Here is a 25,390-nt window from a genome sequence, read left to right as displayed (position 1 = left end):
TCCGTTTTCTTCCTGTAAAACCATAGCGAATTGTTTAAAAAATAATATAATCTAATGCATATTATAAAGTAGAATTTTAATGAGTGCTGGCGTAAAATCGTTTATTCTATTGTCCAAGCACATATTAAAAGAAGTAAGAAGTAAAATAATCATAAAATTTATATAGTTCTTTAAAGGAGATGCAGGAATAGTTTTACTTTGAAAGGTTAAACGGGAAGTTCTGCAATGGCTATGGTGGCTTTGAAGTGGCTTGTTTGGGGACGAGTGTTTTGCTGGTTGGGGTTGGACGGTCATTGTTGTCAAAGGGCAGCATGAGACTATTATCGTGGAAGGGATGTGCATTTTGGAAGGAAAAGTCCGTCGGATCGCTCAACCGCTCAAAAGGTAACATAATAAACTATGAATAACTTATTAAAGAAATCATATATTGTCATGCATTTGGTCAAATGCATTAAATTAATTCAGGCTGCAAGTCTGCACTTGAAAGTCATGACATGAAAATAATTACATGACTTTTATTTTTTTTTAAATGTATACGTTTTTTTTATTATAACTGAATAATAACAAAATCTGAGGTTATTCATGATCTTAAACTGTTTCAAAACACTTGATTATGTGTCATTATTGTTTTAATTTTTTTTACATTAACACAAAGTGGAAAAGAGCATAATTTTACATGAATTTCAATAAGAAAAGATGGACACTTTTTATAGCTTACTTCATTTTATTGTATATGTATAAACGTTTTAATGACTATTTATTGTGTGTACTTTATGGTCAAGATTTAATTTTGACAATAAAAACAATACTAAAGGCATTCAATTCAATTCAAGTGGACCAATATTCCCAAAATATATTAATTTGAGTGAAATCTCCAATTAAAACCACTCAGTACTGAATTATAAGTCTTTTGGAACATTTATTTTTATTTATTTACTATTATTATTTAGTTGTGTGTATGTCTCATTCAATAATAATTCCACTAAATTAATGTTCAGGTTGTGGAAGTGGATTAGATGCACTCAACAAGTCTCATTACATTTTTTTAAAGCAATTTAACGAAACAAATTGAACTAAAATGAATGATTTAAAACAAAAACAAACATTTTGACACACATTCATGCACTCACAATATTGTACACACATCAAATCATAAAACTTTGTTCATTTCTCAATGTAAAAATTGTAAAAGGCTAATTGGGTTGTATTTATAAATAATTTCTCGCTAATCAATATAGTGTTGCAAAAAAAAAACTATTAATATTGGTCCAATTTGCAAACACCACCTAGTACAAGAAAAAATATGCTATTTATTGATTTTTTTGCAATATTTAAAGCTTATTGATGATAAAATACCTGTGAGATCATTAATATCATGATTATTAATCATTTAGTGTTGTATTTGTGTACTTGCTGATTATATTACAAGTCGATTTTTTTAAATAATTAAAATGCTATATACATGGGAAACTTATTTGTGTAGCACCATTTAAGCACGTTAAATAAAATAAGTAATTATGAGTCAGAAGAAAAATGGGAACTCAAACAACAGAATCTGTTTTAATGAGGCTTGGACGCTAATTATTCGGATTTTCTGTCCTATTGCTTTCATTGTGGAGGAATGTCTATCAATAATCGTTTTTTTTTTAATCAAAATGTGGCTGATTTCTTCAATAAGAATTGTAAATGAAGTAAAAGTATGGGAGCGTGGGATCATCTGCCCGTGGGAAGCTTCCACTTCCCACTGTAACTTTGGCTGCAACAGTCTGCTCTTGCCAGGCCACTGTGGTTATTAATAGAAATTTTGGCTGCCACTTTGATCCCACTTTCCCACTTGTTACCCAGCAAAGCCTTGATTCATAACACAAACAAGACCCTCACAATCGCCCTCTCTCCCTTGAAAAAAATATATCTTTGGACTAACTAAGCCAGCGGTGTCAAACATACGGCCCGCGGGCCGGATCCGGCCCATCTGGTGGTTTGGTACGGCCCGGGGAAGAAAGCTGCATTGTATAAAAAAGTATGAATTTTCTTTAAAATTTGTAGTTCTATTATTATCCGCTAGGGTGCGCAGTGTTTTAGTACGTGCAGACAACATGAATTGACAATTATTTATGTTCTTATGTTATTCTCTTGTTCATAATATATTGTTCATAATGTAAAAGGAAAATTCTTTTAATAAACATTTTGATAATTTACTCATTCTTTGCACTAATTATTAGTATTAGTGACTAATACAAAAGTGGTCTTATTGTTAGTTCTATGTAATTTTGCAATGAGTTTACTGGTCCGTTTACTGGTTTGACACCCCTGAACTAAGCCATCAACTGGAAAAGAAAAGTGGAAAAAAATGGTGTTATACAGTAATCCCTCGCTTATCACGACTTCACTTATCACTAATCCACTTGTTTGCATTTTTTTCCTGCTATTAATCACATTTTCTGAACTGCTTTATCCTCATTAGGGTTGCAGGGGGTGCTGGAGCCTATCCCAGCTGACTCTAGACCAGAGGCGGGTGACAACCTGAACTTTTGGCCAGCCAATCGCAGGGTAGAATGAGGAAAAACAACCAATCATTCGTAGTTAGGGGCAATTTTAGAGTGCTAAATTAGCCTAGAATGCATGTTTTTGGAATGTGGGAGGAAGCTGGAGTACCCGGAGAAAACCCACACAGGCCTGGGGAGAACATTCAAAAATCCACACAGGTTGACCAACCCTGGATTTGAACCCAAGACCCCAGATCTGTTAGGTCGACGCGTTAACCACTTGCTCCACTAGGCCGCCACTATTAATTACTATTATTATTATTCTTTTAAAGTTTATAAAAACGGGAAAATCCATGCTAACACTAGGAATCAGCACTGAAGAAAAAAAACATAAAAATGAAAAAAAGTGTAACTCATATTCTGAGTGAAGCGACCTATCAGAAAAAGTGAATTTCTGATGTCGGTGACTTATCAGTAATGTAATTTTGAATTGAATTGAATACTTTTATTGTCATTATACAAGTATAATGAGCTTTAAAGCTTTCACCAGTGCTAAATTTGTGCTTGAAAAGGCATGGAATGTTAGACATGGAGGATTGAGTCGTGAGTAGAAGGTGTTCAGACAATTACTCGACAGAATAAGCATGACTCTGTCAGGGGCAAAGTGGGGGTGACATAAGCAAGATACAATGAGCTCAAGGGAGTCATTTTAGGGGTGAATTTGATGTCATGCTGACTGTATCAGAGATTTTTGTCAGGGTAGACTGCGTTTTATCAACTTGTGCTGCATGGGGGAGGGAGGCTGGGTCCCTTTCCTCGTCTCTTTGTTTTCGGAGTTTGCGTTTAGCGACAATTCTCCTTTACTTTTTGGGGTTTTTAATTGATTAATACCTAAAAAATGTTCCTTGTGACTATTAGTAGTAGTAGTAGTAGTAGTAGTGGTGGTGGTTGCTGAAGTAGTAGTAGTGGTGGTTGCTGAAGTAGTAGTAAGAGTGGTAGATGTTGTGGTATTAGTAGTAGTAGTGGTGGTGGTTGCTGAAGTAGTAGTAATAGTGGAAGATGTTGTATTAGTAGTAGTAGTTGCTGAAGTAGCAGTAATAGTAGTAGATGTTGTATATTAGTAGTAGTAGTAGTTGCTGAAATAGTAGTAATAGTATTAGATGTTGTTGTATTAGTAGTAATAGTAGTGGTAGTGGTGGTTTTAGTGTGTATTCTTGTTGTATTAGTAGTAGTAGTAGTGGTATTTGTAGTGTGTATTATTGTTGTATTAGAAGTAGTAGTGGTTGCTGTAGCAGTAGTGGTAGTAGTGATAGTAATAGTTGTAGTAGTAATAGTAGTGGTAGTAGTGATAGTAATAGTTGTAGTAGTAATAGTAGTGGTAGTAGTGATAGTAATAGTTGTAGTAGTAATAGTAGTGGTAGTAGTGATAGTAATAGTTGTAGTAGTAATAGTAGTGGTAGTAGTGATAGTAATAGTTGTAGTAGTATTAGTGGTAGTTGTAGTAGGATTGGTAGTGGTAGTAGTGATAGTAATAGTTGTAGTAGTATTAGTGGTAGTTGTAGTAGGATTGGTAGTGGTAGTAGTAATAGTAGTATTAGTGGTAGTTTTAGTAGTAGTAGTGGTAGTAGTAGTAGTAGTATTAGTAGTGGTAGTAGTAGTAGTATGAGTGGTACTAGTATTAGTAGTATGAGTGGTACTAGTTTTAGTAGTATGAGTGGTACTAGTATTAGTAGTATGAGTGGTACTAGTATTACTAGTATGAGTGGTACTAGTATTAGTAGTATGAGTGGTACTAGTATTAGTAGTATTAGTAGTGGTAGTAGTAGTATGAGTGGTACTAGTATTATTAGTATTAGTAGTGGTACCAGTAGTAGTAGTAGGGGGTTGTTATTCATCCACTAGATAGAACTGTAGTAGTAGTGGTTAGAAGTTGTGTTATACATCAATTGAATTGAATTGCACGCTTTTCTTGTCATTATACCAGTACAATGAAATTGAAAGATTCACCATCAAGTGCGCAAATAAATATTCAGTAAATAATAATGATAAATACTCAATAAATAAGTAATAAATCATTTGTTATTCAAAATAATAAGTAGTCAACAACATAAATAAGTGGTCACATACATTCAATGGAATACTTACTCATATTGAAGGAAGTAATGTACATTTAATGTCATTTCATATGAATAAGAATCGTTTTTAGGGGTGCAGACGTATACAAAACCACCCATAAACGTGTTTCATATCACACGACATTTGCTCCGCCATCGACTTCACTCACTGTGAGGGTCAATAATCCCAAATCTGGTGAAGCAAAACAACCATGTTTGGATTTCCCATCATCCTGCGTCATGACCGGCGAGCAGTGGGGGTTGTTAAAGCAGGGTTAAAGGATGTGGGATCCTTCATATCTTCTTAAACAAATACGATTGGAAGTCCCATTGCCAACAATAAAAACAAGACTATTTTACCCGTAGGAGCTAACAAGAGTGTAAACAATCTGGATTAGCGGCGGAATGTTTCAAGTATCTTAATTTTGCAGATATGGTCTTGGGTTGTATGGGTTGACATTTTAGAAAAGAAACATGTTTATGGAGTGAATCAACCAATTTGGCCGGGGTTTTTCTGCCTGATTTGGGTCTGGGGAGTCTGGGTTCGATTCCCACTAGGTTGTGGTGCGTGAGTGGGTGTCTGGGATAGGCTCCAGCACCCAACACGACCCTTGTGAGGACACAGGAGCGAGAAGCAGGAAAACAAGAGGGGTGTGTTGGTGCACAAAACAATCACACGGGTTTAAATACACAGACTTGGGTTGATTATAAATCACAAACACCTGGTGGACACATCAGGGAACACGCATACAAAGGTAAACATACCCAACTAGCAACCCGAATAACGTGACATGAATGAATGAATTCAGGTATTATTAACCAATTCTACTATAGTTATTTTTGTGTGTGTATATATATATATATATATATATATATATATATATATATATATATATATATATATATATATATATATATATATATATATATATATATATATATATATATATATATATATATATATATATATATATATATATATATATATATATATATATATATATATATATATATATATATATAATAATAATAAATAAATCAGTCAAAAATAATAAATAAATAAGTCAAAATATAATAAATAAGTCAAAAATAATAAATAAATCAATCAAAAATAATAAATAAATAAGTAGTTACATAATAAATAGTCAACAACATAAGTAAGGAAGTGCACAAATTACAACAATCAAACATATGAACAGATAAATAATAATAATTAATGAGTAATCAATAAATAAGTAGTCAACATAATGAATAAAATCAGTAATATATATATATATATATATATATATATATATATATATATATATATATATATATATATATATATATATATATATATATATATATATATATATATATATATATATATATATATATATATACATATGTGTGTGTATATATATGCACATACATATACACACACCCAATGGTTACTGTAAATGCAACACACATTACAGTTAACAGTGACTTTCAGTCTAAATAAACATGAGAGAGTAGAAAAAGTGGGTTCCTTTAAAGGAGTTTTTGGAAGATGGCAGCAATTCATCTCCCTCTAAACAAAAGCCTTCTTCTTTTTACTTGGAAAAATCCCACACTTCTTGGTGGTGGCTTCGTTATCGTCATCTTTGCAAAGGCTACTTGTCCTCGAGTTTAGTGGTTATAATGCTCAATATTGTTTGACATTATGCAATTTAATTGGGGTAGTGTTTATGCCAAATTTTCGGAATAAAGTTAGTGACTGTAAGAAACTGTTAAAAAATAAAAAGCAGGCTAAAAGTAGGTGCCATTATAGTTATTTTATCCTCATGGGAGTCACGGGGGTGCTGGAGATGAATTAAGACCTGATGAGAATTTTTTTAATAGTACTTTAGAATATCTCCCTGGGATTGGCTGGCCACCAATTCAGGGTTTTCCCCGCCTTGTGCCTGAAGTCAGCTGGGTTAGCCTCTAGCACCCCCTTGACCCTAGTGAGGATAAAGCGAGAGAATCAGAGAATTAATGACTTATGTAACCTGTTATCTATGTTGACTACTACAGTAATCCCTCGTTTATCGCGACTTCACCACTTCACCACTTTTTTCCGCTATTAATTATTTAAACAAATAAATACATATTTTTCCCTAAAGTTCATAAAACTGTGAAATTCTACGCTAAAGCTTGTAAATAGACTTATTTATTTATTATTTTTGACTTGTTTGTTTATTATTTTTGACTTATTTATTATGTTTGACTTATTTATTTATTATGCTTGACTTATTTATTTATTATTTTTGACTGATTTGTTTATTATTTTTGACTTATTTATTTATTATTTTTGACTTATTTATTTAATATGTATTAATTATTTATTATTAATTATTATTTATTTTTTGCATTTGTAAAAGCATTCAATTCAACTGAGAATATGACTTACATTTCTCATCAATTCATTTTCATATTTCCGTTTGTAATTAAGTCACATTATGTCCGTCACTGCATATTTTCTAGCATTTTCTCATAACAGAATAAAATATGACTTTTCAGCCCAGCATTTTCCTCATATTTCAGATTTCACAGTGTACTCGGGTCACAATATTTCCCAGCATTACGTCGCCATTAAAACATGCTTTTTTTTTTAAATAAGAAGTAAGAACAATAACCCATCAAATGTATTTGTGCCTTCATGAAATATGACTTTCAAAACTCCGACCATGTTTAAAGATTCAAAGGATAATCTTATTTTAGCCGAAACCCAAACTCTACGCTATTCTTATACTTTTTTAATATTGGTTAGTGATCCAGAAGCCCTTGAAGGAAATTGGCAAAGTTGTACCAAATGATAAACACATGTATTTTCCTGGAGAATGAACTTCCTGTCTTGATAGATAAAACATGGACTGAAAAACCACAAATGTTGACTTTGCATATGTTTTGTTGTTTCCTCTTTAGTGCCATGTGGAGGACTACAACAGTGTCGTTGTTATTTGCACTGTTGCTAAATTCAGAGGTAAGATGAAAATATTCCCTTCTTGAGAATTGTTTTTGTTTCAATATCATGGTGTATACATCATTTTGAGGCTGTATCAATTGATAATTGTTTTATTGTTATAACTTTGTGGGTGGAATTCTTTCCCATTCTTGCTTGATGTTCAATAATCATTTACAAAACAAAACACCACTACCATATTTTCCGCACTATAAGTTGCATTGAAGTAAAAGACGCCCTTTAAATGAATGGCCTACATAAAAAATGTTTTGTTTTTTATATATAAGACGGACTGCATTAAAAGGCGCAGTAGTAGTAGTAGTAGTATCAGAATTAGTCATAGTCGCAGTAGTAGTATTAGAAGTAATCATGGTAGTACCATTAATAGTAGTAGTAGTGGTAGTAGTAGTAGCAGTAATAGTGGTCGTAGCAGTAGTACTAGTAGTAGTAGTAGTGGTAGTAGTAGTAGCAGTAATAGTGGTCGTAGCAGTAGTACTAGTAGTAGTAGTAGTGGTAGTAGTAGTAGCAGTAATAGTGGTCGTAGCAGTAGTACTAGTAGTAGTAGTAGTGGTAGTAGTAGTAGCAGTAATAGTGGTCGTAGCAGTAGTACTAGTAGTAGTAGTAGTGGTAGTAGTAGTAGCAGTAATAGTGGTCGTAGCAGTAGTACTAGTAGTAGTAGTAGTGGTAGTAGTAGTAGCAGTAATAGTGGTCGTAGCAGTAGTACTAGTAGTAGTAGTAGTGGTAGTAGTAGGAGTAGTAATATCAGAATTAGTCATAGTAGCAATAGTGGTAATAGTATTAGAGTTAATCATGGTAGCAGCATTAATAGTAGTAGCATAGTAGTAGTAGTAGCAGTAGTAGTGGTAGTAACAGTAGTACTGGTAGTAGTAGTGGTAGCAGCAGTAGTAGTAGTATTAGTAGCATTAGTAGTTGTAGTAGTAGTGGTAGTAGTAGTAGCAGTGGTAGTTGTTGTAGTAGTAGTAGTAATAGTATTAGTAGTAGTAGCAGTGGTAGTAGTAGTGGTGGTAGTAGTAGTAGTGGCAGTAGTAGTAGTAGCAGTGGTAGTTGTAGTAGTAGTAGTGGCAGTAGTAGTAGTAGCAGTGGTAGTTGTAGTCATAGTAGCAGTGGTAGTTGTAGTAGTAGTAGTGGCAGTTGTAGTCATAGTAGCAGTGGTAGTTGTAGTCATAGTAGCAGTGGTAGTTGTAGTCATAGTAGCAGTGGTAGTTGTAGTCATAGTAGCAGTGGTAGTTGTAGTCATAGTAGCAGTGGTAGTTGTAGTAGTGGCAGTAGTAGTAGTAGCAGTGGTAGTTGTAGTAGTAGTGGCAGTAGTAGTAGTAGCAGTGGTAGTTGTAGTCGTAGTAACAGTTTTAGAATTAGTAGTAGTAGTATATGTTATGTTTTTTTATTACTATCTTGTGATACACCAATGAAGCAAGTCCAAATAAAATATAAATGACGACTTTGGGTGTGCTAGTGGCTGTTTTGGTATGAATCCTGCTGACGCCATTTCACAGGTGGCACAGTGCCAGGATGTTGGCTCCAGAGAGGGTGACGACTTCAGCTTGCAGGATCAGATGGAGAATTTGGCTGACATGTCGTCAGCACCAGGAACAAAAAGTCCTCAGATTTTGGCTGCGCAATTTGAGTGCTACCTGAAGATCATCCATGATCCACCGCGACACGAAGAAGGTGAAGTAAACCCAAAAAATTCTGCCATTTGGGAAAAATGACTGTGGGTTGTGCTATTTCACAGTCAAAGGATTAACCATGCATGCGGTTTTTAGGCCATTTTTAGTAACACTAAGCCTCAAAAAAGAGGTTTTAAGAGTGGAACAATGCGAGAAAATTGCAATGTCTTCTTAAAATTAGCAGAGAAACTAGATATTGAGCTCTTGTGAATCAAATTTTGAGAGCTGGTTTCAACAGTTCTTAGATATTAAATAGTACTTTATTAACCTCTCTCTGTCATGAATCAACAGTAGATAGTTTTCAACAGTACTTACTCTTTGTCACCATTTGACTGGCGACCAAAAGACCGGGGACCAAACGCCCGGCGACCAAACGTCCGGGCGACCAAAACGTCCGGGCGACCAAAACGTCCGGGCGACCAAACGTCCGGGCGACCAAACGTCCGGGCGACCAAACGTCCGGGCGACCAAACGTCAGGGCGACCAAACGTCCCGGCGACCAAACGTCCCGGCGACCAAACGTCCCGGCGACCAAACATCCAGGCGACCAAAGGTCTCGGCGACCAAACGCCCGGCGACCAAACGTCCGTCCAGCCAAACATCCGGCGACCAAACGTCCGGGCGACCAAACATCCGGAGACCAGACGTCCGGCGACCAAAAGTCCGGGTGACCGAACGTCCGAGCGACCAAAAGTCCGAGCGACCAAAAGTCCAGGTGACCAAACGTCTGGCGACCAAACGTCCGGCCAGAGAAAACATTAGCAGCATTTTGATCATACCAAACTTTTATTTTGAAAACTATTATTTTACCATGGTTTTACTTGTCGGGCATCATTTGAATCTCTAACCATGACAACATGGCATCTAATCATAGATTGCAAAACCCAAGAGAATTATTATTATTTTTTTACAAAACATGCAATACAAATAGTGTACAAATTGTACCATATTCACCTTAGACGCCCTTTGTACGCTACAGTAATTCATTGAAATATATGATTGTTGTGGCCAAAGAGGATGTGAGTATGAAAGAGAGGAAACTTGGCCTTTGTTTGGAGGCAAAGTTTTTTTTCAACTTCATTCCACCATGGTCATGTTATTTTGTGATTGGCTTCCCATCATGCCGTTCGGCGGCCTGCTTACTACCAGGTTTCCGTCTATTGTTGGTCTCCATTTGAGCAACCCGGGCTTGATGCGTACAATGTGAATGACGCTATGTTCAATACCACGATTTAATGACAGGTAATATAAAATTGTAAGGACATAAAATCCTGATTTGATTGCATTGTGTGAACTCATGTCGTAGTTGATTTACCGTTTTCAAAACATTCACCCTCACATTCATAGCTAGGGGTAATTTAAGGTGCTCATAGCCTAGCATGCATGTTTTGGGGATGTGGGAGGAAACCGGAGTACCCAAACAAAAGCCACGCAAGCCTGTCGAGAGCATGCAAACTCCATATATAATCCTCACATTAATAGCTAGGGGTAATTTAGGGTGCTCACTTAACATAGCATGCATGTTTTTGGGGATGTGGGAGGAAACCGGAGTACCCAAAGAAAACCCACGCAAGCCTGTCGAAAGCATGCAAACTCCTCATTTACCCTCACACTCATAGCTAGGGGCAATTTCGGGTGTTCATTTAGCCTAGCATGCATGTTTGGGGGATGTGGGAGAAAACTGGAGTACCCAGAGAAAACCCACATAAACCCAGGGAGAGCATGCAAACTCCACATTCACCCTCAAAGTCAGACTTATAACTTGGGGCAATTTAGGGTGCTCAGTTAGCCTAGCATGCGTGTTTTGGGGATGTGGGAGGAAACCAGAGTACCTGGAGAAAACCCACGCAAGCCCAGGGAGACCATGCAAATTCCACATTCCCCCTCACACTTATAAATAGGGGCAATTTAGGGTGCTCACTTAGCCTAGCATGCGTGTTTTTGGGATTTGGAAGGAAACCAGAGTACCCTCAGAAAACCCACGCAAGCCAGGGGAGAGCATGCAAACTCCTCATTCATCCTCACACTCATAACTAGGGGCAATTTAGGGTGCTCAGTTAGCCCAACATGCATGTTTTGGGGATGTTGGAGGAAACCATAGTACCCAGAGAAAACCCATGCAAGCCCATTGAGGGCATACAAACTCCATATTCACCCTCACATTCATAACTAGGGGCAATTTTGGGTGCTTATTTAGCCTAGCATGCGTGTTTTGCCCTGAAATGTATTTGGTGAACATAAATAACAAATAGCATTAGTTGTTAGCGTGTCGGCCTCACAGTTCTCACGTCCTAGGTTTGAATCCAGGTCAACCCGTGTTCTCCAATCCTCTGCAGATGGCTTATTTGCTCTTGTTTCTACCGCCCCCTGCAGGTAATTACTGTAACCGCACATGGGATGGTTGGCTATGCTGGGAGGATTCATCTCCAGGGACATTAGTCCAGATGTGTCCCGAATACTTCCTCGATTTTGACCCTGCCGGTGAGAGTGCACGATATCATAACGTGGAATAAGTCTTGCGCAATTAACCGGAATATCTTGTTTCAATAGAAAAAGTGACCAAAGTTTGCAACCCGAATGGCGAGTGGTTCATCCACCCTCAGAGTAACAGATTGTGGTCTAACTACACCCTTTGTCAAATCTACACCAAAGACAAACGGAAGGTGAAAATATCGTTTTTGCTCTATCGTTACATGGCGGCCATTTTGGGACATTCTGACTTGATGCTACTGCATGACGCTAATGCTAATGTTCGTTTTCAGTGCTTTTAACATTGTTGGGCAGGGTTTATTTCAAGATATGATTGTATGACAAGTAAATTTAAAGCGCCAGTATGTACATTTTGTATATTTGACAGAAAGTAGCTTAGTAAACGTTTATTTGTACTTTTTTTGTGGTTCGTCATCAGTCTGTACTCTCGGGACTGCTGTTTATCATTTTTGTTCTGTCGTTACACAGCGGCCATTTTGGGACATTCCGACGCGATGCTACTGCATGACGCTAATGCTAATGTTCGTTTTCAGTGCTTTTAACATTGTTGGACAGGGTTTATTTCAAGATATGATTGTATGGCATGTAGATTTAAAGGGCCAGTGTTTACATTTTGGAGTTTTGACGGAAATTAGCTTGGTAAGCGTTTATTTGTACTTGTTTTTTTTTTTTTTTGCAATTCGCCATGAGTCTTTACTCTCGTGACTGCTGTTTATCATTTTTGCTCTGTCGTTACACGGCGGCCATTTTGGGACATTCCCGACTCGATGCTACTGCATGACGCTAATGCTAATGTTCGTTTTTTGTTGCTTTTAACATTGTTTGGCAGGGTTTATTTCAAGATATGATTGTATGGAATGTAAATTTAAAGGGCCAGTCTGTACATTTTGTATATTTGATGGAAAATAGCTTAGTAAACGTTTATTTGTACTTGGTTTTTTTTTGTAGTTCGCCATCAGTCTTTACTCTCGTGACTGCTGTTCATCATTTTTGTTCTGTCGTTACACGGCGGCCATTTTGGGACATTCCCGACTCGATGCTGCTGCATGGCGCTAATGCTAATGTTCATTTTTTGATGCTTTTAACATTGTTGGGCAGGGTTTATATCAAGATATGATTGTATGGCATGTATATTTAAAGGGCCAGTGTTTACATTTTGCAGTTTTGACGGAAATTAGCTTGGTAAATGTTTATTTGTAATTGTTTTTTTTGCAGTTCGCCATCAGTCTGTACTACTTGGCTATGGTGGGTCATGGCCTGTCCATTGTTTCTCTTGTCATCTGCCTCGTCATCTTCTCCTATTTTAAGTAAGTTAGTCCTTGTGGAATAAAATTATTGTTTTTTTGTGTTTCTTAAGTTTTGTTTACCTTTAAAATCGATCATCTCATAAAGCAGCAAATTTCATACTAGCTTTTTCCTCCCGACATGTTTTATCCGTAATACATTTATTTTTTTCATTAATTTATTCATTTTCTGAACGATTTTATCCTCATTAGCGTCACAGGGGGTGCTGGAGCCTATCCCAGCTGACATACAACCAATCACTTGTAACTCGGGGCAATTTAGGGTTTCCAATCAGCCGAACTTGCAAGTTTTGGGAATGTGGGATGAAACCGGAGTACCTGGAGAAAACCCACGCAATCCAGGGGAGAACATACAAACTCCACACAAGCTGGGTTTGAGCCCAGGACCCCAAAACTGTGAGCCCAACATACCAACCACTTTATTCACCGCGCTAAACTATTTATTTTTTCAGGGTTACAATTTTTTGGGAAGTATTTTTAAACTGTTTCTGACATGGAGGTTGATTTGTCAGATGTTTACAGAATTCTAAATTGTTTTAGCTTCGGAATTAGGGATTAGCGCATGTGTCAAAGTGGCGGCCCGGGGGCCAAATCTGGCCCGCCGCATCATTCTGTGTGGCCCGGAAAGTAAATTATGAGTGCAGACATTATGTTTTAAGATCAAATTAAAATGAAGAGTATAGATGTATATTAAATTTCCTGATTTTTCTCCCTTTTAATTCAATAATTGTTATTTATTAATCATTTTTTTCTGTTTTTAGTTCAAAAATCATTTAGTAAAATCTAAAAATATATTTTAAAAAAAGCTAAAATAAACATTGTTTTAGATCTATAAAAAACTGAATATTCACAGATTTTAATCTAGTTCTTTTAATCCATTTATTAAAAAAAATCTAAATATTATATCTAAAATGGTCAAAAATCATTTTGTAAAATCTAAAAATATATTGAAAAAAAAACTAAAATAAACATTGTTTTAGATCTATAAAAAACTGAATATTCAGGGCCTTTAATCTAGTTCATTTAATCCCATATATACAAAAAAAATCTAAATATTATATCTAAAATGGTCCGGCCCACATGAAATCAAGTTGACGTTAAAGCGGCCCGCGAACCAACCCGAGTCTGACAACCTTTGTTTATAGATTAACATCAGCAATCGCTAGCATTATTGTATGTTAGTTTCCATTATTTCCCATTTTCGTCCATTTGCCCCAAAACTTTTTTTTGCTTTTTCAGGAGTCTCAGCTGCCAGAGAATCTCCCTCCACAAGAACATGTTCCTCTCTTTCATTTTAAACTCCATCTTGACCATCATGTTGCTCTCGCTGACCGTGGCCGACAGCCAATCCACGAACACGAGTAACCCCGTAAGTCCTTTACGATAAACCGTCCATTTTGTCTCCGTTTTGTGATCGGTCTTAAGCCACGCCTACTCCGCCGCAGGTGAACTGTAAAGTTTTGGCCGTACTCGTCCAGTACACTTTCACGTCCAACTATTTCTGGATGCTTTGCGAGGGAATCTACCTTCACACTCTCATCATTGTGGCCGTTTTTGTCGGGGAGCAGAAGCTCTTCTGGTACTATGTCTTGGGTTGGGGTAAGTGGAAATAATTATTAATTAAGCATAATTGTTTTGGAATGACCTCGACATACAAGCAATTTGAGATATGAGCAAAATCTGTCTAATTTTAGTACAATTAAACACATTTTAGTACTATTAAAACACATTTTAGTACTATTAAAACACAATCTAGTACTATTAAAATACTTTTTAGTACTATTAAAACACATTTTAGTATTTTAAAACACATTTTAGTACTATTAAACATATTTTAGCACTATTAAACAAATTTTAGTACTATTAAAACACAATCTAGTACTATTAAAATACTTTTTAGAACTGTTAAAACACATTTTAGTAATTTAAAACACATTTTAGTACTATTAAACATATTTTAGCACTATTAAACAAATTTTAGTACTATTAAAACACAATCTAGTACTATTAAAATACTTTTTAGAACTATTAAAACACATTTTAGTAATTTAAAACACATTTTAGTACTATTAAACATATTTTAGCACTATTAAACAAATTTTAGTACTATTAAAACACATTTTAGAACTATTAAACACATTTTAGTACTATTAAACAAATTTTAGTACTATTAAAACACATTTTAGTTCTATTAAAACACATTTTAGTATTTTAAAACACAATTTAGTACTATTAATACACACTTTAGCGCTATTAAAACACATTTAAGTACTATCAAAACACATTTTAGTACTATTAAAACATTTTAGTGCTAATAACCATATTTCAGTACTATTAAAACACATTTTAGTACTATTATACAAATCTTAGTACTAATATACACCTTTTAGTACTATTAAAACATTTTAGTACTATTAAAACACTTTTTAGTACTGTTAAAACACATTTTAGTACTATTAAAACACATTTTAGTACTATTAAACCACTAGTTATTAGTTACTTTGTTAATAGACGGCAAACTAGAACAAATTAAAAAAAAAATCCTATGCATGATTTGAATTCGGCAAAAGAAGGTGATTTTCATCTCGAATATATTGTCATAATCATTTGTTTCAGATATACTTGAGTCTTGAAAAAGAGGGGCGTCGTCTTATAATCAGGATCGTCTTATACTCGGGCCAATATATTTAATATACCCTGGATTTATATTTTCAGGCTTTCCTGTTGTTCCTGCTATAACCTATGCAGTGGCTCGTGGGCACTTCTTTAATGACAGGTAAGCAACTGAGATACACCGGGGTTTCTTATATTTACATTTTGAGGGCTAGCTGAGTGGTTAGCATGACTGCCTCACAGTTCTGGGGTTTAGGGTTCAATCCCAAAATTGTTAAAATGCACAATTCTGCGTCTTAGGTGTTGGATCAACTCACACACTCACCTGGTATACATCATTCACGGGCCTATTCAAGCTGCACTCCTGGTGAGTAGTACTTCACTGCCATTGACGACATTATATGTCAAAACCCTTTGACTGGTCAAAATGGACTGGACGTCTTTACTATTGCATTGAATTGAATGCCTTTATGTCATTAGACAAGTATAATGAGATTTAAAGCTTGACCACAAAGTGCACAATTAACAACAATAATCAAACAAATTTAGTTTTTTTTCGCATAAACCGTACCCTTAAAATTGTCTTAAAGTTGTTGTACGTTTTATGCAAGATACATTTTTGTTGCTTAAATTTTATTCATAGACGTCAAAATGAATTTTGTTTTCGTTTTATCGGTTTATCTTTTCTCTATTTTGAAATAAATGACTGTATCGGCCACATTTTCTTGCGTTTTAGCGTTAGCATGTCAAGTCTAATTTGTGCGCATATAAGCCGTACCCTCGATTAAGTCATGATTTTTTTAGAGAAATATGGCGTATATGCGAGAAAATACGGTAAACAATCAATAAAGAAATAATAAATAAATAAGTAGTCACATAATAAGTAGGCAAGTGCACAAATAACAACAACAAACTAATAAATAATCATTAAATAACAATAATTTATAAATAATCAATAAATAAGTGTAATTGGTAAATATTCAATAAATAATAATTAATAAACAATTAATAAATAACCAATAAAATAAATTCTAATAATTAATAGATAACGATAAATAATAATAATTAATTAATAATCAATAAAATAAATAATAATAATTAGTAAATAATGAATAAAATAAATAATAATTGGTAAATCATCAATAAAATAAATATTAATAATTGACAAATAATCACTAAATAATAATAATTGATAAATAATCAATAAATAATAATAATTAATAAATAATCAATAAAATAAACAAGTAGTCAACATAATAAGTAGGTAGTAGTCAACATAGATAAGTAGGCAACATGAAAAGTGGATTCACCCACGATGAATTATTATTTACGTTTCATGCACTTACTCTATTTGTTCAAATGACCTCCAATTATTGTTTATTTTTTCATTCTTATTTTTGTTGTACCCACCTGTATGCGCGTGTAGGTGAACTTGTTCTTTCTGGTGAATATTCTGCGGGTTCTGATCACCAAGCTGAAGGAGACCCACTGCGCCGAGTCCACCGCCTACATGAAGGCCGTCAGAGCCACGCTCATTCTGGTCCCGTTGTTCGGAGTCCAGTTCATACTTTTCCCCTGGAGGCCCGAAGGACGCATTAGCCGGGCTGTATATGATTTCTTTGTCAATATCCTCTGCCATTTCCAGGTAGGAACCGTACAACCATGGCAATGCTGTCAAGAAAAAATACATTTTACAAATTATTGGACAGTTTTATAAATAATTATAATTAATAAACATACCATAATACATTAATAAATATACATAGTTACTCTTTCGACTCAGCTTTTCCGATCATGCTGATCGATATATCATTTTTGGAAATTAAAATTAGTAAAAATCTACTCTTAGAGGGTCTTAATAGCAAATATTCGGTTGTAGTGGAATTTTGACATTCATTTACATTTTTTTTAATCAGAAAAGGGCAAATATTATATCTACATTACATTCTAACCTGTTGTTATTTAGTACATTTTTGGAAATTAAAATTAGTAAAACTCTTCTCTTTGAGGCTCTTAATAGCAAATATTCTGTTGTAGTGGAATTTTGACATTTATTTACAATTATTTTTTAATCAGAAAAGAGGGCAAATATTATATAATATTATCTTTTAAACTTTGGTTATTTATTTAAATGGAAAAAAAGGTAAATATTGTGTTTTTAAAAATCTGTTTATTTACAGTGAAAAAATAAAAGGGTTAGAGAGGAAAAATGTTAGATATAATATTTAGATATTTTGGAAAAAAAATCTTTTTGAATTAAAAACAAGAAAACGAAAGAGAAACATATTCATAATTTGGGTGGTGAGTGTGCCGGGCTCACATTTATGGGGTGTGGGGTTCGATCCCAGGTGGATCTTCTCTGTGTAGAATTTGCCTTATTTTCCTGGGCTTGCGTAGGTTTTCTCCGGGTACTCTGGTTCCCTCCCACATTCCGAAAACATGCATGCTAAGCTAATTTAGCACTCTAAATTGTCCCTAACTGTGAGTAATTCAGGGTTTCCCCCACCATTTTTGCCCAAAACTCAGCTGAGATGGGCTCTAGCACGCCCCACAACCCCAGTGAAGATAACCGGTTCAGAAAATGATTGAACTAATAATTAGGTGAATCTGAAGGCCCCAATTTCTACTCAGTTTTGAAAATCCAAAGACTAAAATCAGTGTCGCTTTGTTTTATGCATCTTGAAATAATAAAAGTGAATTGTTTTTTTAACAAATTTGAGTTTTTTTTCCACACAGGGTTTGATGGTGGCTATTATATTCTGCTTCTGCAATAGTGAGGTATGTTTACAACAAATCGTATTTTTAAAAACAGTGTAAAACCAGTTTTTTATGGTTGCCAACAGGCCCAAGCGGCGTTGAAAAGAAAATGGTCGCAGTGGAAGTCAGCTTGGGGCAAGACTGGTTGGGGAGAGACCACCACTGCCCACACCCATTTCAGCTTCCATAGCAACTCATCCATCACAGAAACCAGTCGCGCCACAGTCAACGCGGAACAACCCGAAAATCATTGGAAAATCGGCGAAAAAGCTCACTGTTTGTCTGCCTGGCAACCGGAGAGAAGCGTCACGTATAGGAACGGCCAATCAGATGCGCTCGAAAAGCTTCGGTCCACTAGCATGTAAAGCGTAAACACAAAAAAAATGTGCTTGCTTTTTTTGTTATTTTTTTGTATTATCTCTTTAAAGGGGGAAAAATCACAGTATTTTATTTGTATTTCGTAAAGGGAGTCTTTAGAATTGCAGGTATATCTTTTTTTTCAGTTTGAAAAGTCAAAATGGACTGACTTTCTGTTAGCTTGCTAATACTGGCACTAATTCTATTGTTTTGAGTGCTTCAATGAGAATCTCCGGTGTTACTATCGCCACCTTGAGGTGAGGCGGGAGAACTGCGAGCCTCATTGCAGCTGTGCGGAGCAGTTTATAATGATGAAGAATACGTCACACGCTAAATGTATGATTAAAAGTCATATAAAATCAGATGAAATATATTTTATGCTGTGTTGGTGTCCCTCTGCATGTCACTATCAAAATTCCTGTGTTAAGCGTCATTAGCCGCATTGCACACCAATGCTACTACTATTGACCTCGAAAAATGTAAAAACATATAAATACATAGAATTCGCCCAAGATAGATTTAAGGAGAAATACGTGTTTGAGTATTCATATGAAGGAGAACCGTAACTTAATGACAAAGAATGGCAAAAGGACGAGGTCCCACCGAGATTTGAACTCGGATCGCTGGATTCAAAGTCCAGAGTGCTAACCATTACACCATGGGACCAGATGATGCACAAATGCGTCAGAAATCAGTTTATAAAAAATTCAGATGTACCAAACGGTACTACGTTACTCATTAAACGTCATATACACTTAAACGTCATATACACTAATGTCAAAGGGAAATAAGCTGTTTCGTGGATTCCACAACATTAGGCGAGACTTACAACAAATAAGAGAAAGACGTCCGTTCCCGTTGTCAAACGCGAGTTGTTTCCTCCTTTTCCACCAATCAAATTTTACGAATTCAAGTGGCGCGAAAGAGTCTTCACGGACCCACGGCATTTTCATACACTAAATCAATACAATTGTACAGTGCACATTAACACATTTATCGCACAACCCTCTTCGCATATAATTTCTATTCTACTGCAAATGTTATCTTAAAAATCATTTATATGCTGCATTGACTTTATCTTCTCCGATTCAAACAATCAGCTTGTGATGACTACTTGTTGCCGCATGGGAGTAGCAAATTACCACTGCACTCTAACTAGCCACAATAGAAATGAAAATAAGTGCAAAAAGAAATAATGTAGGTAAATTAATGTTTGCTAAAATTCGACTAACCCCAGTTTGTCATGCAGTTTTTATATATATTTTAACTATGAGAGGAAACCTCCCAAAACAAAACGACTATCATGTATAAATTAATACGTAAATGCCCACTTACATAAATAAATACAATGTTATCATGTAGAGCCTAAGGGTATTATTCTTGTTTACTCAATTGAAAAAAATATTATTATTATTAATATACATAAGTAGTCCAAATTAGTCCAAATTAGTTTTTTTCATGAAATTAATTTGTAGCATTTAAACTGATTTGAATGTCGTCTCAATGTTGGAATAAATCAGGCACAAAGTGGGAAGACGTCGGCCATTAGCTAAAAAATGCTAAAGTTGACCATTGGAAATAAAATCGGCCTTGAAACGAAAATGCATCTGTGTTCCGTTAGCATCGACATTAGCTTGTCATCGCGGTCATGAGGTCATCCTCGTACGATGCCATCAAAAGAGGAATGTGAGGATGATTTTATCTGGACAGCGCTTTGTGTTTGCGGTCCGACACAAGTTGACCACTTTTTGGCTGACCCGGTGGGGTTTTGGGGCAAAACTTGACAAACAAGCTGAGGTGTTGTTGATTTGTTAAACAAACAACAGAACTTTAATGTTGACTGATATTTCCGTCCCTAACTTGGTTTGAAGAGGCGGGACAGATCATTCACCCCGCCAAACTGTGACCATATGCGATGAGGAGAGAAGTGAGAGCAGGAAGCCAGAAGTCTTGGTTTAGTCTGGAGGGGAAGCTAATATCTTATTATGGTCAACAGTGACCATCCCACAATGACATCTTATAATTTGGAAGGGGTAAAAATAGAAGGTCCTGATATGGAAGACTGGCATATGTATGAACTTTCAAAGAAACAAGGATAAGTTACCTAAACAACAAACGTATGTACGTATGTATGTACATATGTACCTATGTATGTACGTACATATGTACCTATGTATGTACGTACATATGTACCTATGTATGTACGTACATATGTACCTATGTATGTACGTACATATGTACCTATGTATGTACGTACATATGTACCTATGTATGTACGTACATATGTACCTATGGATGTACGTACATATGTATGTACATACATATGTATGTATATACATATGTATGTATATACATATGTATGTACAGTGTTTCCTCGGTTATCGCGTTTTTTTTCCTGAAAAAAATCTGCGAAGCTCTGAGTCCGCGATAGCTGAAGCGCGAAGTAGCGAGGGAACACTGTATATATATTTGTATGTACATACGTATGTATGTATAGTCATATGTATGTACGCATGTACATGTATATATGTACGTAAGTATGTGCATATGTACGTATGTAAATATTTACGTACGTATATATGTAAGTATGTACGTATGTAACTATGTATGTACGTATGTAAATATGTACGTAACTATATCTATGTACATATGTACAAAACTATATGTATGTACATATGTACGTAACTATATCTATGTACATATGTACAAAACTATATGTATGTACATATGTGCGTAACTATATCTATGTACATATGTACAAAACTATATGTATGTACATATGTACGTAACTATATCTATGTACATATGTACAAAACTATATGTATGTACATATGTACGTAACTATATGTATGTACATACGTATGTACGTATGTACATATGTATGTACGTATGTATGTACATATGTATGTACGTATGTACATATGTACATATGTATGTATGTATGTATGTATGTATGTATGTATGTATGTATGTATGTATGTATGTATGTATGTATGTATGTATGTATGTATGTATGTATGTATGTATGTATGTATGTATGTATGTATGTATGTATGTATGTATGTATGTATGTATGTATGTATGTATGTATGATGTGTAATGTGAATGTATGTATGTACATATGTACGTAACTATATGTATGTACATATGTACGTATGTATGTACATATGTACGTATGTATGTACATATGTACGTATGTATGTACATATGTACGTATGTATGTACATATGTACATATGTACATATGTATGTACGTATGTACATATGTATGTACGTATGTATGTACATATGTACGTATGTATGTACATATGTACGTATGTACATATGTACGTATGTACATATGTACGTATGTACATATGTATGTACGTATGTACATATGTATGTACGTATGTACATATGTATGTACGTATGTACATATGAACATATGTACATATGTATGTACATATGTACATATGTATGTGCGTATGTACATATGTATATGTATGTATGGATATTTGTATTGTGAATGTATGTAGATTCATACACCGATTTCTGCTAGGGTGTGCTTCTTCATTGATGCTCTGCTGAGTGATTGAACGCTACATATCCAAAGACGATAGCATAAAATCTGTGATGTGAGCAGCTTTGTTGGCAGGAGTCAGGGGCCCCTTTATTGGCTGGGGCCCCAACCAACTGCCTGGCTTGCCTGTCTCCTATCCCCGCCTCGAAATATGACAGTTTTTTTTAGGATTCACCCGGCCCAAAGTCCACTAAGATAGACTCCATTTAACACCCCACCCTAAAAAAGAGCAGTGATAAACCACATGAAAAGATGGGCTGTAAATTGTGGCTTTACACACTTGAAACATGTCAATGACACATTCTGACTTCAAATGGGTGTCATCATACCCAAAAGCTCACGGGTAATATTCATACTTACAGGCGAGGGGGGTTTGGGTGGGCGTTAAATGAAGAGCATGTGATTGTTGCATAGTTTGATAAGCAAAGTACACCAGAGAACAGTTTAGTGAAAATGAAACCACAAGTTTAGGCAGCACATGGATTAAATAACCATCATGTGTACAAAGTTCACTTTGGGTTAGTAATTCCTGTGCGTGCTCTTTGCTCCCTTTTGCTTTTGTCTGAAACATTGTCTTCCCACTCTCACACAGCGACACACACACACACACAGACAGACACTAATACACACTTATACACACACAGACACACACACGCAAAGACAAACACACACAAACAAACACAAACAAACACACACACAAACACACACACAAACACACACACAAACACACACACAAACACAAACACACACACAAACACACACACAAACACACACACAAACACACACACAAACACACATACACAAACACACACAAACACTAACAGGCATTCACACACACATAAACATTTATACACACACACAAACACACACATACACACTTATACACACTCAGACACACCCATACACACTTATACACACAGACACAAACATACACACTTATACACACGTACACAATTATACACACATACACACACAGACACACACACAGACACACACACACGCAGACACACACAGAAACACACACACACACATACGCACACAGAAACACACAGAAACACACAGAAACACACACAGAAACACACACAAACACACTCAGAAACACACACACAAACACACACACACAAACACACACAAAAACATACACACACACAAATACACACACGCAAACACACACACATAAACACAATCAGACACACAGGCACACACAAACACACACACACACACAGACACACAACCACACACAGACTGACACAGATAAACACACACACACACAAAGACACACACACACACAAACAGACACACAAACACAAACACACATACAAACACACACACACACACACACACACACACACAAACACACACACAGACACATAAACACACACACATACACACACACACACACACACACACTCACACCCAAACAAGTCCCCATTTCCCCACTGCCATGAATGTTTTAACCTGAAGGTGTCAGAAAGCATATTGTTTCACCTGACGAGGCCCAACAACAAGCTATCAAAAACTCCCCAGCTGTTTAAAACATTTCAACTCCAGAGTCAGCTTGGGTTGCATAACAGCTCGCTCGCCGCTTACGCAAATGTAAGGAACGTGGCAGATGGTTCATTTGCAAACAATGACACCGTCCTTCTCCAACTTTTTTTACATGGAGAACCCATCCAAACTGTCAATGGATCATGCCAAGACCAGACTTCCTTCTCCATAGTGACTTTATTAAACTTCTCTCATGAAATCTTAAAGTATTTTCGGCTTATAAAACCAATCTAACACCGATATGCTTCCAAAAAATTAATTGGCCACCGGTCATTTGCCAATCGGACCAAGTATTCTTCAGTAAAATGTTTGTTTGTTCACTATATTATATTATAAGCTCCACCCACCAAACAGAAAAAAAAAAAATATATATATATATATATATATATATATATATATATATATATATATATATATATATATATATATATATATATATATATATATATATATATATATATATATATATATATATAGTAGCTGAGGGCTAATTAAAATATTTAGTTCCCCATTTTAAATCAATAATTGTCGTTTTTTTATCAATTTTTTTAGTTCAAAAATCATTTTGAAAAATCTAAAAATATATATATAAAAAAAGCTCAAAAAAACATTGTTTCAGATCTTTAAAAAACTGAATATTCAGGACTTTTAATCAATTTTTAACAAAAAATTATCTAAATATTATATCTACCGTGTTTTATTTTTAAAATGTACTCTGTAAACATCCATGAAGTATTAAAATATTTATTATTTTTATGAATTTGTTGTTTTACGCCATTGGAGAGAGAGAAAGATTGATGGTGGCCAGTTGGGTGCAGACGTCCAGTGTGTTATTTTCTATGTATAACTCTGGCTTTAGCTCAAAGGCTCTATGGTTTGGGTTGCCACTGGATTTTCCAGCTTTTTTTTCGACCCAAACAACAGCAGACAGGTCAAACAAAAGCAACAGAAAGATAAAGATTGGGATGGATTTCTCATTTTTAGGTCACTTAACTCAACTCAAGTGCCTATATAATGTCCTTATAAGGAAAATTCAGGAAGTATCTTGATATAAAATAGAAAAAAATAGTATACACATGAAGAATAACAACAACTACAACATGACAGGCATTCCAGTCTGCAATAAAAATGTGGTCCGTCCGGTATTTTACGGAACAACAAGAGAAAGTCAATGTTAAAAGTTGGCTGAGTGACAGTTTACAATTTCATCCTTCATTGAGATGAAGTGAAAATAAAACATTTCTTAGTTCAAAAAAGAACAAAAAGAGGCCAGGCAGTCTTTATTTCCAAATGAAAAAAAAAAAATATATATATATATATATATATATATATATATATATATATATATATATATATATATATATATATATATATATATATATATATAGTGGTACCTCGAGATACGAGCTTAATTCGTTCTGGGAATGAGCTCGTATGTCAATTTATTTGTATCTCAAATCGACGTTTTCCAAAGAAATGAATTAAAAACAAATTAATTTGTTCCAACCCT

The 25,390-nt window shown here is 35.2% G+C and overlaps 1 protein-coding gene and 1 non-coding gene across 2 annotated transcripts; one reads left to right on the top strand and one right to left on the bottom strand.

Annotated features, from left to right (window-relative positions):
• Positions 1 to 243: 243 nt before the first annotated feature.
• calcrl2 (calcitonin receptor-like 2) lies at positions 244 to 19,147 on the top strand. Its single transcript, XM_077729313.1, has 13 exons — positions 244 to 384; positions 7,529 to 7,586; positions 9,080 to 9,254; positions 11,627 to 11,734; positions 11,804 to 11,916; positions 12,959 to 13,050; positions 14,287 to 14,416; positions 14,493 to 14,646; positions 15,763 to 15,823; positions 15,961 to 16,027; positions 17,087 to 17,305; positions 18,397 to 18,438; positions 18,504 to 19,147. Exons 1-13 carry the CDS (start codon positions 335 to 337, stop codon positions 18,780 to 18,782), a joined length of 1,548 nt encoding a protein of 515 aa, XP_077585439.1. The 5' UTR covers positions 244 to 334; the 3' UTR covers positions 18,783 to 19,147.
• A 221-nt stretch (positions 19,148 to 19,368) lies between these two features.
• Positions 19,369 to 19,440, bottom strand: trnaq-uug (transfer RNA glutamine (anticodon UUG)). The gene has a single exon. It is a non-coding gene; the product is annotated as a tRNA-Gln (tRNA).
• Between the last annotated feature and the right edge of the window lie 5,950 nt (positions 19,441 to 25,390).

The sequence above is a fragment of the Stigmatopora nigra genome, chromosome 1 (genome assembly GCF_051989575.1).
Source record: "Stigmatopora nigra isolate UIUO_SnigA chromosome 1, RoL_Snig_1.1, whole genome shotgun sequence".
NCBI lineage: Eukaryota > Metazoa > Chordata > Actinopteri > Syngnathiformes > Syngnathidae > Stigmatopora > Stigmatopora nigra.
The sequence above is the reverse complement of the archived record's forward strand: the minus strand, read 5'-3'. Positions and strand labels throughout refer to the sequence as shown.

Coding starts and splice junctions, on each gene's coding strand:
- calcrl2 (XM_077729313.1), top strand. CDS start 335: ATGTGCATTTTGGAAGGAAAAGTCCGTCGGATCGCTCAACCGCTCAAA. Junction 9,255..11,626: donor TCCACCGCGACACGAAGAAG/GTGAAGTAAACC, acceptor CGCCCCCTGCAG/GTAATTACTGTAACCGCACA. Junction 11,917..12,958: donor ACACCAAAGACAAACGGAAG/GTGAAAATATCG, acceptor TTTTTTTTGCAG/TTCGCCATCAGTCTGTACTA.